Source organism: Equus quagga, chromosome 12 (genome assembly GCF_021613505.1).
Source record: "Equus quagga isolate Etosha38 chromosome 12, UCLA_HA_Equagga_1.0, whole genome shotgun sequence".
Lineage (NCBI taxonomy): Eukaryota > Metazoa > Chordata > Mammalia > Perissodactyla > Equidae > Equus > Equus quagga.
In genome coordinates, this window is record NC_060278.1 from 101,803,733 (window position 1) to 101,818,643 (window position 14,911).

Here is a 14,911-nt window from a genome sequence, read left to right on the forward strand (position 1 = left end):
GCAGAGTTGAGTAGTTGCAACAAAGACCATGTGGCCCGCAGAGCTGCAAATATTTACTATCCGGCCCTTTACACTTACAGTCAGCTGAACTCTGCTCCGGGGCAAGGGTCTTCAACTGAGGTTCTTGTATTTTGGGAATATACAAAGATTTTTCAAGAGGTGCATGGGCATGATTAAGGAAATCCAGACCCTCAACTTTCATGTGTACTTTTTCCTAAAATTGATCCTCTAAGAACACACCCAGAAGGTAGCTCACTTTAAATAATCCATACTAAATCAGTGCATGGAACTGTAAAATCTCTGGGACGCACGCACAAAAGGACAGAATATTGGAAATGGTGGTTTCAGTGTTAAAAAGGTAAATGCTCCATGACTGGAAAAGAAATCTCAGGTGGATTGTAGTTCTTTGCTTTTAAAAAAATTGACCCAATTAATTATGATTGATCACTATGTGATTTTTCTGGCATGTAATTCAGAAGGAATTAAAATAATGGAGAAGCGTTGCTGTAACAATAAAATGTCCACTTCTATATCCTTGTAAAAATTAATAAAGGGAAACCTCATTTAAAATGGAGTCAAGAGGGGCCGGGCCCTGTGGCCGAGTGGTTAAGTTTGTGTGCTCTGCTGCGGCAGCCCAGGGTTTCGCCAGTTTGGATCCTGGGCATGGACATGGCACCGCTCGTCAGGCCATGCTGAGGCAGAGTCCCATATGCTACAACTAGAAGGACCTGCAACTAAGATATACAACTATGGACCAGGGGGGATTTGGGGGAGATAAAGCAGAAAAAAAAAAAAAAGCTTGGCAGCAGTTAGCTCAGATGCCAATCTTTAAGAAAAAAAAAAAAAGATTGGCAACAGTTAAAAAAAAATAAAGGAGTGAGGTGGCCAGAAGGAGGAGCTCCCAGGGAGTACCATGGGAGGTCAATCACAGCAAAGATAGTCATTTGCAAACCCCAACAGAAAGGAGTTTCAACAAGAAAGAAACATCAATTACAGGAAGAAATGTACGTTGTATCCCAAATAGAAATCGACTACCCCAGCAACTCAGCCAGTGAGAAACCATCACCATGAGGCACTCTTGCTTTTCTCCAATGGACTTTTGTTCAAAACAACCTCTTGCAATTTCTTCCTTTTCCCTATAAAATAGCATCTTTCACTTTGATCGCTGGACTTGCTTATGGCTTTTGCCACAGCATGCAGGCCCTAACTTGCAATTCTTTGTTTTTTCCTGGAATAAACTCATTTTGCTGGTAAAATAACTGGCTGTTTTATTTTTAAGGTCAACAGTCTTTTCTATGTGAATGAGACCTCTCAAAGTTTATATCAATAAAAAAAAAAATTGGGAATATAACTGAAAATTACCTGTATGTCATTCTAGCAGTTGGTAAAAAAAAACTTTTTTTAAGTGATATTAATCAAGGATATGTAAGCTGATTAAAAATTAGGCCTATCTATCTCATTAAGATATGCATTAACAGTAAAATTTTGCTTATATTTAATAATTATTTATCAAAATGTGTAATATATTTACATTATCTACAAAATAAAAAAATTATTTCTAATGCTAATTTGATGCAGAAGAAATGTTTAAATCTTGGAGCCCTATGGTCATAGGGAATAAAAAAATGTAAATTTCAATTTACATAACCATAATTTTGTTGCCGAGAATTAGATGAAATGAACAACAAAAAATTTTCAAGCTTAATAATGTTTTCTATTTTTAAGTCCCTCCCTCTATTCTGGAAGCTTCAGGGACTGATTCTCTCAACTGATTGGCCGAGGCGAGAGACCTCCCCAATTTTTTTCCTGGTAACACTGCCATTTGGTCTCAACTTTGCTGGTCACTGGATCTAGGGCATCCAAGAATTGGATCAGATCAGTCTATCTCCACTAGAATAAAATTTAAAGATTCCTGAAGAGAAAAGAATCCTATGTTCAAAGGTATCGCTGATCTGCCAAGAGAAAAGAAATACCATGTCTGTACCCTTTCTGAGGAGTATACGCAAGAAATTACTCTAACTGAATAAAGATAAAATCAGAGTAAAGATGTGAAATAGGGGAAGAAGAAAAGTATAAGAGATTATGGTAAACAATGAATATTGTAATCTTGGGTTCAGTCTAAATGGGTGATGGTAATTTGGGAATTATAAAGTACGAGACATAATATAGGGCAAAAGTTCACAAAAGCCTGGAAATAAACTCGTGAGCTCTCTCTGCAAAACTCAGGATTTGGGGAGGGAGGGGTGTAGAAAGAGATGAGGTCCAAGTCGTCCTCTTACGTGGGGGGAGATTTAACAGAAGGTTGGGGCACAGTTAATATTTCTATTTGATGTAGCAATAGAGAAATGTAAAAATTGTTAAATCTGGAGAGTAACGATTAGCAGAATGGAGACATACAGAAGAACTTTCGAGAGCAAAGGGAAAAGTTGGAAAAGGAGAAAGTCACAAAGTTTAATAAGTGGCAAATATTAAGACAGAAGCACATAATACTAAGTATTTGTTATTATGATAAATGTACACCTTTGAATTCTTCTACCAAAGACAGAGAAGCTGGTAAAGAAAGACATTAAGCAACAGAGTAAGCAAAGATAAACCAGGCAAATGTAATAAAATTTAAAATAGGACATAGAACATTGTTATGAGACAAAGGGTAATTTAAGGTCAAAAGCTATTAAATGGAAAGGACATGTGTATAAAATGTAAAACTGACAAAGAACATATAATAGCCACAAACTTATATTCATCAAACAACATATGGCAAAATATAATTGAACAAAACACCCTAGTAATTTAAGAAAAGCTTGATAAAAAGGCACAATGGTAGTGAGAGGTTTAAAAATACTTCTTTCAAAGTTTATCAAGTAGACAAAAACTACGAGAGGTTTCAAAGAAGGGAGTAACAAAGTCAACATGCTCGATTCATAGATATCCATCAGGCATTTCAAAAACTGGTCATGTACATGGCCATGAAGAAAACTAATAAATTATAAAAAGCGTATTATTTTACAGGTCACATTCTCAGACCAAAACCCATGAATATCAGAAATCAAAAATCAAAATTAGTTTCACAAATTGTAACTACTTGAAAAATAAGAAACGTATATATAACTTTATATAACCCTCAGATTCTATCTTCCCACCCACCAAACCAACCCACCCACTGTAACCTGAAACCTGAAATAACCATAAACCTGAAATAACAAAGCATGTAGAAATTTATGAAAGAAGCACATTTTATATAAAAATCTATAGGAATATGGATGTCATGAAAATGTTTGAAAGACTCTGAAATAGGCAAAAAAGAATCCTGAGTGTCCTGGCAGTTCCCAGCTCTGGGTTATCTGATTCTAGAAGAGTGAGTGCCTTTCATTGTTTTTGAGATATTTTACAACTTTGTGAGTTATGGAAACATATAATAACGCAAATAGCTTGTCCACAGGAATGCAAACAGACTTCATCTGGTGGAATGTAACTGATTATTACCCTGGAGATACTGACCCGTTTTGCATGTCTGTAAATTCATTTCAGCATTCCTGATTGCCTGTGTAAGTATGCATTCGTTGAATTCTCCTCAAACCTGTGGTAACATCTTACTGATCCTCATTACATAATGAGTTAAATAAAATCTCTAACACATGTTCATTTTACATTTGTAGGACAGTCACAGTTTTAACTTTTTAAAAAATTCTATTTTGAGCCAGCTCTGATGGTCCAGTGGTTAAGGTTTGGCATGCTCTCCTTTGGCGGCCTGGGTTTGGTTCTCGGGCATGGAACCACACCCCTCGTCTATAGTAGCCATGCTGTGGTGGTGGCTCGCACAGAAAAACTAGAAGGACTCACAACAAGAATATACAACTATGTACTGGGGCTTTGGGGAGAAAAAAAGAGAGAGGAGGATTGGCAACAGATGTTAGTTCAGGGCGAATCTTATCCAGCAAAAAAAAGTTATCTTTTAACATAGGTGAGGTTAGAATGGAAAATAGATGCATTACATTCATTTATTATTAAAGGCTGAAAATAAGTAAACACAGGAAATCAGAATCACAAGATAAACGGAAAGAAAAGCAGGGGAAAGAATAAATATGAAAGACAAAAGCTGAAATGAATAAAATGGAAGGGGGTAGAGGAGGAATAAATAAAAGGAAAAGCTTTACTTTTATTTTTATACAAATGATAAAAAAGATAAACTCTTAGCAAACTACCTAAGGAGAAGACTGAAAATACAAACCCCCCCCCCAAAAACCAACAGTAATAAGAAAATTACTAATTACTAATTAGTATCACTAATTACTACTAAGAAAATGCCAAAGATTTTAAAATAATATTAGGAGAATGTTAAATAGCATTATAGGGTTACAGATTTGAAAATTTAGAGGGAAATGAATGATTTTTTTCTTTTGTAAAATATAAATTACCAAAATTGATCCAAATGAGATCTAAAAGATGAACAGACTGGGAATTACAGAAAAAATTGGAAAGTTTGTTAAAGATGTTCATCAGCCTAGATAATAAACAGATACTTCCTGAGATACTCAAATTATTGCTGGTCTCTGAAAAAGAAGGAAAGAGCCCCAATTTACTTTCAGAGTAGTATAACCTAAAATGAACAAAGAGGCAAAAATCAGACAGAGCACAAAAAAAACTAGAGATCAATTGCACTTATGCAGATAGGTGTAAAAATGTCAAGTAAATTACTAGTAAATGAGATCCAGCAAAGTATTGGAAGAATTATCCACACGACCAAGAAGGTTTGCTTCCGGAACACAGGGTGATTCAGTGCCAGGCTATGTCCTACCCTAATTCACCACATCAGCATGGTGAGGTGCAAAACCCAAATAGTTAACGTCGAAAGATACTTGATAAAATTCAGCAACCCACTCGGATAAAAACTCTAAGTAAAAACTAGAGGAGAAGAAAATGACCTAAGAACTATAAAAACCACCCCTCAAAGGAGCAGTGCACATCATATGAACTTGGGAAATTCTAAAGTCATTCAAATTAACATCAGAGATGCAATGAGGATGCAGCTGGATCAACCATCGTTTGCAGGCTCCAGCTAATGCAGTTGGACAAGAAAACAAACGAAGAGTATAAATACTGCAGGGGAAGAGAGAAAACAACCCGGCAATGAGACGGCTGTATCATAACCAGCATAAATCAAGTTCATCAGAGACCAAGAGTTTCTAATATACACTTATTGTCGATTAACAAGAATTTTTCACTAAGGTAGTCCACTATACACAAATATACAAATAGAGCTATTCTTTGTGTTTGCAACAAATAACTGTTTTAAAATGGAAAAAATCTTATTTATAATTACAATAAAATTACATCATAAAATATAGGCCTTATATAATAAGAATAGATTATATATGAAGAAAACTATATAATTTTATCAAATAATGTTTACAACAGGATTTGAATAAAGGTTTTTGGGTGGAAGGTTTAACAGTTTTTAAAAAAACATTCTTTTTATAAGTTGATCTATCACATTGATGCAATTTTAATCAAAATCCTCAAAAGATTTTCTTTTTGGAGGAGGATAACATGACAGTTCATTTGGAAAAATGAATATCTAAGAATTGCTAAGAAAATTTTGGAAAAGAATAGCTGGGGGAAGCTTTGTAAGTCTAAAGGATACAAAAGCTTAGCTTAATGCTAATACAATAAAATATGTGATGCTGGCAAACCAGAGAAGCTAGAAAGATCAGTGGGACAAAACAGAGATTCCAGAAATCGATCCAAGTATATTTGGGAACTTCATCTAAAGGTGAAATTAGGATTTCAGTTCGGAGGAAAATAATATGTTATGTAACAAATGGCCCTGGTCTATGTGGGCAGGCAAACTCTGGTATCACACATATGTAAATATGAATTCTTGCTGCAGTAAGATGCTAACTAAAAAGAAACAAACAATAAAAATATTAAAGAAAAAAACCTATCTCAGGGAAGAGGGGACTTCCCTAGAAAACACAGGAGCTACAAATGAAGCAACAGAAGAAACCGACTGCATAAAAAGAGTTGTTTTCACGTGGTAAAGCACCACAAGGAAAGTGAAAAGACAAATGACAGGAAGGGAGGAAACTCAGCAACAGGTGACAGACATGGCGTTCATATCCCCAAGTTCCCAACAACCCAAGGAGAAAAATGAGGCAGTATGAGTTAAAGGTTCATAGACGAGAACAATGCAAATGATCAACAAGTCTATGCAGAGATGCCACAGAAATGCAGATCAAAACACCACCTGGGGAAACGCACAAAGAGCAGATAAACCATTTCACTCATCGGACTGACAAAACTTCAAAGATTGGTAATACCCAGGAATGGCAATAGTTGGAGCCCCCACCAAAGATGAGGCTACCATTTTGAAAAAGTGATCTGAGTCTATGCAAGTACAAACTATGGAAACTTGTTGAAATTCCCGCAATGAGGAATTATGTAAGACATTGACTGCGGCAGTCTGTCATGGTAAACAAACACAAAAGCAACCTAAATATGCATGAATAGGGCGATGGTTGATAAAGCTTGGCATATTCATACTACTAATTTTTGCTTAAAAAGTTAGGGATAGCCGTACTGCCCCACAGCACTGTTAATAAACGGGATAAGAGCAAGTTGCAGAGAAATGGACATAGTGTGACACACCTACTACAAAAATAGGAAAAAAGCCCTGTCCGTGCTGTTTTTGGAGTCTATGTACGTTGGTATGAACACAGGGAAAATTAATATTACTTACCTTGGGTGGGGTTAGGCTAGGCAGGGCTGAAGATTACTGACGTGCTTTTTGTATAATTCTGTAAGTTTATTGCAAGGAACAAGTTTTGCTGTTGTAGTTTGTAAAGACAAAAATCCAAATATGCACAGCGTGTATGTATATGCATGACTGTGTATGCGCGTGTCTATGTAGGTAGGGAGGGCGGCAGCTAGGTGGAGATATAAAATACAAAAAGAAACACAACATATAAAAAGTGTGCCCAATTCAACCCCAACCGTATAACTGGAGTGGAAGACATTCATACATAAGCACAGGAGAAGAGATTAGAAGGACGCCCATTCAAAGTGGCTACAATGTTTACACTGGGTAGTAAGATTGTTAGTGCCTTCAATTCTTTCTTAATATGTTTCCCATTATTTTCTACCTTGAATACACATTACATTCATAATCAGGAAAAAAATCCTTTCACAGTTGAAAAGGAGGGCACTCTGGGAAGAAAGATGTAGAAAACAGGTTTGTGACAATAGAAGTTCCCCAGCTAAAATGCAGTCGCTGAAGAGTTTCCTAAAGAGCTACAAGCAATAATTCTAAAGCAATGAAATTATTAAAATACTAACATACACACACTGTAAGCCTTTTCAATTTCTTACCAAACCATAGTTAATGGCTCATTATTACTAATGCCGATATGGAAATAAAGAAATCCTGGCAAAGAAAACACAGCGAGTTATCAGACTTGTGTTCAAACATTAAGGGTCAAAGAAAGGCGACAAAGCCGAGTTGTAACTCTTCATCTATTTCTTAAAGGAAGTGGACTCTCCATTTCCGGCAGGCAACCCTCAAGGTTTCCAGCATCACCATCTTGTATATTTCCTTGGTTTGTTATTACTGTAAAAAAGTGAAAAATCATGGGGCCAGCCAGGTGGTGCAGCAGTTAAGTTCGCACGTTCCGCTTTGGTGGCCCAGGGTTTGCTGGTTCGGATCCCGGGTGCCACAGCCATGCTGTGGTAGGCGTCCCACATAGAAAGTAGAGGAAGATGGGCATGGATGTTAGCTCAGGGCCAGTCTTCCTCAGCAAAAAAAGGAGGATTGGCAGCAGATGTTAGCTCAGGGCTAATCTTCCACAAAAAAAAAAAGTGAAAATCATGTATTTATGTGAAAGGGAGCTGATCTGCATGAGAATTTTAATTAAATAAGTTTGCATTAGGGAAGAATAAAAGTGGTGGCAACTCTGGTAAAAATGTATCTCTATGTTCTCATAACATTTTAAATATGCTTCTTTCACAAGAGTAACCTCCCCTCCTCACCAATCGTTGCTGACCCTGTGAGAGCAGGTTTCACTCACTCATGATTTATGAAGAGCCCAGCACGAGTTGAAGATCAGGCCAGAGGCTGGAAATCAGAGCGATTAGGACTCTAGCTCATGTCTTCAGGTATAAACGGGTAATTCTAGTGCGCTCTCTGGCGCCACCTACTGATAAAACAGCATTTCAATTCAAAACAAAATTTTAATTTCCATCTTTTCAATATAGCCTATGCTTTGGAAAAACCTAGGTGCTTTTCCAGTCGCACTCGTCTGGACCCTGGGATTGCACATATATTAATATCTAAAACAATGGCATCCTAGGACACCCTGTCCTAAAGGTGCGCAGGAACTTGCATCATATTTGCATCCAAACAGAAATGTCAGGTTCGTGAGTCTGAAGTTTCAAAATGAAAACAACTGTTGGGTCACTTCAGGCGCCACACATACGGAGTTGTTGACTGTGAACGAGGTAAGTCGTTTGTATAATATTTGAGTGAGGACTAAAAACCTTTGCTTCTCCAAGTTCTCTTGAATTATATGATAATTCACACCCCCTCCATCCCAAATTATATCATGACTGTAAAGAATCATTAACATTCAGTATATTGTAGTCATGTAACAATTTATTAGGAAACTTTTCCATTTTTGCTTATTAGCACTAAACATTTTCATGGGGGGTCAAATATCCATGTAACATTATGTAGAAAATGGTCCTTCGTGCCAATAGGTTTGTATCCACGTACGAAAACACGAATACCCGAAACTGGGGGGGGCATTTCAGAATGGGGACTGAAAGAGGCTGGGAAGTACCATCTGCTACACAAATTGAATGAGGTGGGAAAAACCTTTATTATAAGAGTTGCAAAATCAAGTTGGAAACAAACAAATGTAGTCACTACTCAACGCATTTAATTCCAGACCCTCATGGGAATCATCTTGGTAATGTTTAAGATTCTACAACAGTTATAACGTGGCGGGTCAGAGGTGGTCTCAAAGTTATTACAGCGTTAAAAAATTAGAGTAAGCAGTATAAAATTACAATTTATTACGGGGTGGGGGGTGGACAACGGCTCACGACAGTCCTTAAAAAACATTAAGAGCAAACCTCTTAGAGAATTCTATTTATGATCTCTTTTTTGTCACTCCTTTTTTCCCCTGTCTTTTGCTTTTTTAAGTACTAATCTGGTATAGAATCTGCTGGACAGAGCAAAGTTGGGTGGGCTCCTCCTTGAATGATGGAGTAAGTCTGCTTGGGTAATTCTTGCTGGGAAGAAGAGGAAAATATAGGTGGAGCGGTGGTGGCCACGGCAATGTTCTGGCCTCCGTCGCTCACCACAGTCACCTCAGCTGTCCCCTCCTGAATCAGAGCGTTAAGGCCTTCAAAGTCAGTGCAAGTAATACCCGAACTGGTGATGAAAGTCTGGCTGCCAGAGCCTTCCTGGGGGCCCCCCGGGGCTGTGGGGATGAGAGTCTGGTGCACAGTGGCTCCGTCAGTCTGGTCATGAGTGGTCAGCAGGACAGCTGGCTGGGTCATCGCGCCTGCCTGGCTTGGACACCCAGAGGACTGAGGAGAGGCGATCAGATTGACCGGGCGCAAGATCTGCAGCCGGCCGTTCCCTGGGAGTTCCTCCGGGTTCTGAGCCACCAACGCGGGTGGTACGATGTTCACCGCAGCAGCCGCAGCCTGGACGATGGTGTTCGCCTGGGGCACTTGATGCCCCACGATGATTTTGACTCTCCCCTCGCTGAACTGGGGCACTTGGCTGGGCTGGAGGGGTACCTGGAGGTGCCCCACAGTGAGGGGCGTGGTGGGCTGCTTGCTGGGGTCGATCTGAAACTGTAGGACGGTCACATCCGAGTTCTTATTCTCATTGTACTCACTGTGCTGCCTCTTGTGGCTGCGGAGCGAGTCCTCCCGCATGAACGAGGCATCGCATGTGTCACAGTGGAAAGTCTTCTTGGCGTCCAGCTTCGCCACCTGCCGGCTGCTCTGTCGGCCCGTGTCTTTCCTCTCCAAGGCCTCGTTCTTGACCATGTCCCCGTGGAACTTCTTCATGTGCTTGCTCAGGTTGCTGGGCTGCTTGGTGTCGAAGCTGCAGTAATTACACTTGAAGGGGCGGTCGGTGCAATGGATGCGCTCGTGGATGCGCAGGGCGGCCTTGCTGGAGCAGGAGTAGCTACACTCGGAGCACTTCTCGGGGTGCTCCGACTGGTGCACCCGGCTGTGCTTGCGGAGGGTGGCTTTGCTGTCACCCAGGAAGTCGCAGTGCGGACACTTGAAGTTATTCCCGCTGTGCTTGATGCGGATGTGCGACTTGAGGTTTCCCTTCATGGTGCAGCGGACATTGCAGAACTCGCACTTGAAAGGCTTCTCCCCCGAGTGCACGCGCATGTGCCTTTTCAAGTCCGAGCTGATTTTGAACTTGGCGCTACAGAGCCAGCACTGGAAGGGGGCGTCCCCTGTCAACACAAGGTGAGTTTCCATAAGAACAGGCAGGCAACAATCACAGCGGATCCCCCCGAAGCACACACCAGAAAATCGCTTAAACCAAGGCAGGCGGGTGGAGACCTTCTAAATGCAGCTCCTAGGAGCCCCTGGGAGGAAGAAAAGGGGGGTCGGGGGCTTCTCTTCTTTCCCCAAACCTAAACCGCCACCACGTGCTTCTGGTGCGCCACCACCGTTACAAAACCCAGAAGAAAAACGGAGACTGAAAAGAGCTATTTAATTGTCCCAGTGAAAATAAGATCTGTGAATCTACTTAGTATATTCTTTAAAACAATCAAGCTATCGTTCATAGAGTTAATGTGCCCACTCTGCTAGTTAATCCTTCACAGTTGTACAGTTTTGCATAATCCGTTGATTTTGATTGAGTTACGTGTTGTAACAGATTGAAGGACACATGTTGCCATCAGTCAACTTCATGCTCACTCATCAGAATATTCTTTTTACAATGATTGAAAGGCCCAGCTTATACTTCATGCAGATTTTTATTAATAAAGACGTGTTTATTGCACAGAATGTATTTATCCTTCACTGCCAGCTGCGTTCTTTACTTGTGAAGTTACAAAATCCAGCTGCTTTTGATTTTGTTTTTTAAAACTCATATTCACTGACAGATGAGCAGGGAAAGTGAAATTGCAAACATCTGACTGGACGTGATATTCCAAATAGGATTCGTCAATGACTGGCAAGTCCAGATTATCTAAGGCACTGAGAGTTCAAGCAAATTGGTGACCCGCCCATTTTAATATTGCTTAAGCAACAGAGTAACAGCAGCTAACATTCTTCAGTTGCTTCTGGGATGGCAGGCGCTCTGCTGAGCACTCCGCAAGAATGGTCTCATTTGATGCTCCCAACATTCCCACGAGGTGGGTACTATTATCAATATTGTTCTAGACACTATTGTACAAATGAGGAGACTGACGCCTAGAGAGACGACATAACTTGCTCCTGGTCACCCAGTAGTACGTGGCAGAGCTTGGATTCCAAGCCAGGCTGACTCCAAAGCTGGTATTCTCAGATGCTGCATAATTAGCTGTTCATGTGACCGATGTTTGCTTTCTTAGGCCATAAACTCAAAAGAATGGGATTGTGATCCGGCTTTCTGGTATAAGGCCGACAACACCACCATGTGCTGCTTGATAAATGCAATTAAAGATGGCAGGGAACAAATTTAACAAGCCTTTAGAAAACGGAGAAGCCCAAACCCAATGCTTCGTATGACTAAACACCACTGAGATTATGCAGACTAAACTAAACTAAACTCCAGAACAAGGAATGGGAAGCTATAGCCTGTGGGCCCACAGCCTGTTTTTGTAAATAAAGTTTTACCAGAATACAGCCACGCCCATTTGTTCCTATGTTGTTTATGGTTGCTGTCACAATACAAGTGCAGAGGTGAGCAATCGTGACAGAGGCTGTATGGCCCGTGAAGCCTAAAATATTTGCTATCTGGCCCTTTACAGAAAGTTTGCTAACTTCTGCCTTAGAATGTTGTTCTTAACCCTTTTTTATGCCACTGACCCCTTTTTCCTGGTTTCGTGAAACCCATGGAAACTTTCTCAGGATACTGTATAAATGCACAAAGTGAACTAAACTAAAATTCAACAGGAATACAAAGGAAACCAATTATATGGAAAGAGTTGCTAAAACATTAAAAGAAAAAGATTTGTGCTATGGCAACGTGTGCTGGATTAATGCGTTAAATAACAAGATCTCACGGCGGGTCGGTCACTACAATCGTTTCTAAATCGAGAAGAGCGTAGAGGATATTTTGATCTCGCTGCAACAACTGTTAGGAAAAGATCTGTGATTCCTCCTGGCGACGTGTTCACAGGCACTGTTACCAGATGGGCTGCCTATTTTCATAAGGGAAGGACACACCAAATTTCAGTGCCGGTTAGTGAAAATGAAGATGTAACTGTCCTCCCATCCAAGTTCATGGACCTCCTAAATTCTATTCAGGGATCCCTGGGTGGAGGTGTCTATGGACCCAGAGTAAGAGTCTCTGCTCCAGAACGAACGTCCTACTAGGTTTTCCAGTTACAGCCCTGCCCAAATTAGTGACAAATTTTTTGCTCCTTTTAGCAATCAGCAGAGGTAAAACCCAGAAACACCAGATAACCAATCTCAGAGCTGAGGTGCAGAGCTTAACAACACTTTCTGACATGAAAGCCAAGGGTTTTAAATCCTTTCCTCATCACCTTTTTTTTCCCTTTAACCATTTATTTACTTTTTTTTCTTTGAGGAAGATTAGCTCTGAGCCAACATCTGCCACCAGTCCTCCTCTTTTTGCTGAGGAAGATTGGCCCTGAGCTAACATCTGTGCCTGTCTTGCTCTATTTTGTATGTGGGACACTGCCTCATCATGGCTTGATGAGCCGTGTGTAGGTCTGCAGCCAGGATCTGAACCCATGAACCCTGGGCCGCTGAAGTGGAGCATGTGGACTTAACTACTATGCCACTGGGCTGGCCCCTATTTACTTCTTAAATGAGGCATACTGGTCAGTAACAGTATCTGTCCAAAGCTAACGACTATGTTCGTTTCTGCCCGCTGATCCCCAGTGTCCAGTACATAGTGGGGAGTTAATGAATGTTGTTGAATGAATAAGTGACTGATAAATATTTAAGCTGACAGATCTTTCTTGGGTTTAGCTTGCTCCTAAGACAACTGACAATGTAGCTGTCGATGGAAGGGCAAAACCAAGATCCTATTAATTTTACCGTTTGTAAAATTTTATAAGCGCCATGCCACAATTTATACAAGGGAAACGAACATTCAATGGAGACGATGCATAAAGGGAACATGTTTAAATTTTTAGAAAATGCACCTTTTCCAGACCAATCTAAGGATGCTGCTATAAATGGTAAGTTTATCCTTACGAGTCAAAATGATTCTTAACACCTTTCATAAATGAATCCCTCAGCTACTCTATCTTATGCCGCGGGACATTTCCAAAGAAAATCAGTTGGGCATCAGTTATGCCAATGTCTTAACTTGCTGTAGGAGATTACAAAAATGTCCCCAAATATCCCCACCTCCCATCCCTCCGTGAAGCCATGGCCTCTGCCATGTATGTGATTAGGTATGCTCTCCTGACAGGGGCAGAATGACCTGCCATGACCCCCGCTAATAGACTCAATTGTGTCATTGGATTTGGCTGATGGTATGTTAAGTAGACGTGATACAAGTAATGGCTTGAAATGGACTTGTGCCTTGGGATTGCTCACTTGTGCCTCTGTCATCCAACGCCATGAGACGGTCAAGCCTGGCCTAGCCCACTGGTCCCAGGAGGAGGATGACAGATATGTGGAGCAATGCTGGATTACCTCAGCCAAGGCTAGTGGACGGCCAGCCCACAGCTGGCAGATCCTCAGACTTGTAAGTGAGCCCAGCCAAGAGCAGCAGAGTTGCACAGATGACAACAAGCTGATCCCCAATGTGTGAACAGAAAAGGCATCTTGTTGTATCCACTGAGGTTTTGTGGGGGGTTTTGTTACATTGCATTATTGTGACAATAGATAACTGATACAGATACTGGTATCTAGGAGTGAGGTGCTGCCATAACAGAAAACTGAAATATGTAGCTTTGGCTTTAGGATGTGTTAGGAGGTAGAGGCTGGAAAAACAGCAATTCACACTATTTAATGGCAAACAATTGGTAAAACTATCTCCTGCAGTAACTCAGAAGACTGAAAACATATCTACTGAATTTTGGATTTGAGCAAACAGATTAATTCCGGACAGAACGGTGGAAGTCTTACAAGCTGCATATGATAAAAGTACGACAAGAAAGAGACAAACTAAAAATAAAACTGACCATTTTCTAAGCGGAATTCAGAGAGAATATAGAAAATCAAAGATGTGCTGGCTTGGATAAAGATTCTCATCTCCACCAGCAAAAGGTTTTCAAAGTAAGACAAAAGCCTGGGGACAAAGATCATATTCAGGGAACTGGTCTCAGAGGGAAAACTGAATGAGAAATGAGGGGTGTGAATGTAAGGCTTTGTTAAAATCTCCAAAAGAATTAAGCTGGTGCCAAGTAGGTTTTCTCAGCTGGACAAGGTTCCTAGGAGTCTCAAATGATTCAACCCACAGAAAGTTATAGGCTGAAAGTGGCTGTAGTTGGGTTTAGGGGAGAGGCAAGTCTCCAAAAGAATTGCAGGTGTGGCTGTTGGCACATTGATACACAGGAAACTCACAAAGTTTTTGAGATAGCTCTACCAGCAAAGCTGTCACCAGCCTAGATTAAAACAAAATCTAAAAAAGATCCCCAACGTTCAGTAGGCAGGAAGCAGGTGAAGAAAGTTTCTCAGAGGTACATTTTCCAGTCCTTTTCATAAGTGGCTAAGGAAGGTGAAGGAAAGCATGCTCCCGTGGACAGAGTCA

General features: G+C 40.5%; 1 protein-coding gene across 3 annotated transcripts in view; it reads right to left on the reverse strand.

Annotated features, from left to right (window-relative positions):
* The window catches only part of ZFP64 (ZFP64 zinc finger protein), an 80,257-nt gene that overhangs the window by 42,332 nt on the left and 23,014 nt on the right, over positions 1 to 14,911 (reverse strand). For 2 of the 3 annotated variants that reach the window (XM_046679204.1, XM_046679203.1), the window contains exon 6: positions 8,627 to 10,481. The exons of the other annotated variant lie outside the window; for it this stretch is intronic. In XM_046679204.1, coding sequence (XP_046535160.1) covers positions 9,199 to 10,481 — 1,283 coding nt within the window. In that variant the 3' untranslated portion in view covers positions 8,627 to 9,198. Of the gene's footprint in view, positions 1 to 8,626; positions 10,482 to 14,911 lie in introns of those variants that run through there. 3 annotated transcript variants of the gene reach the window in all.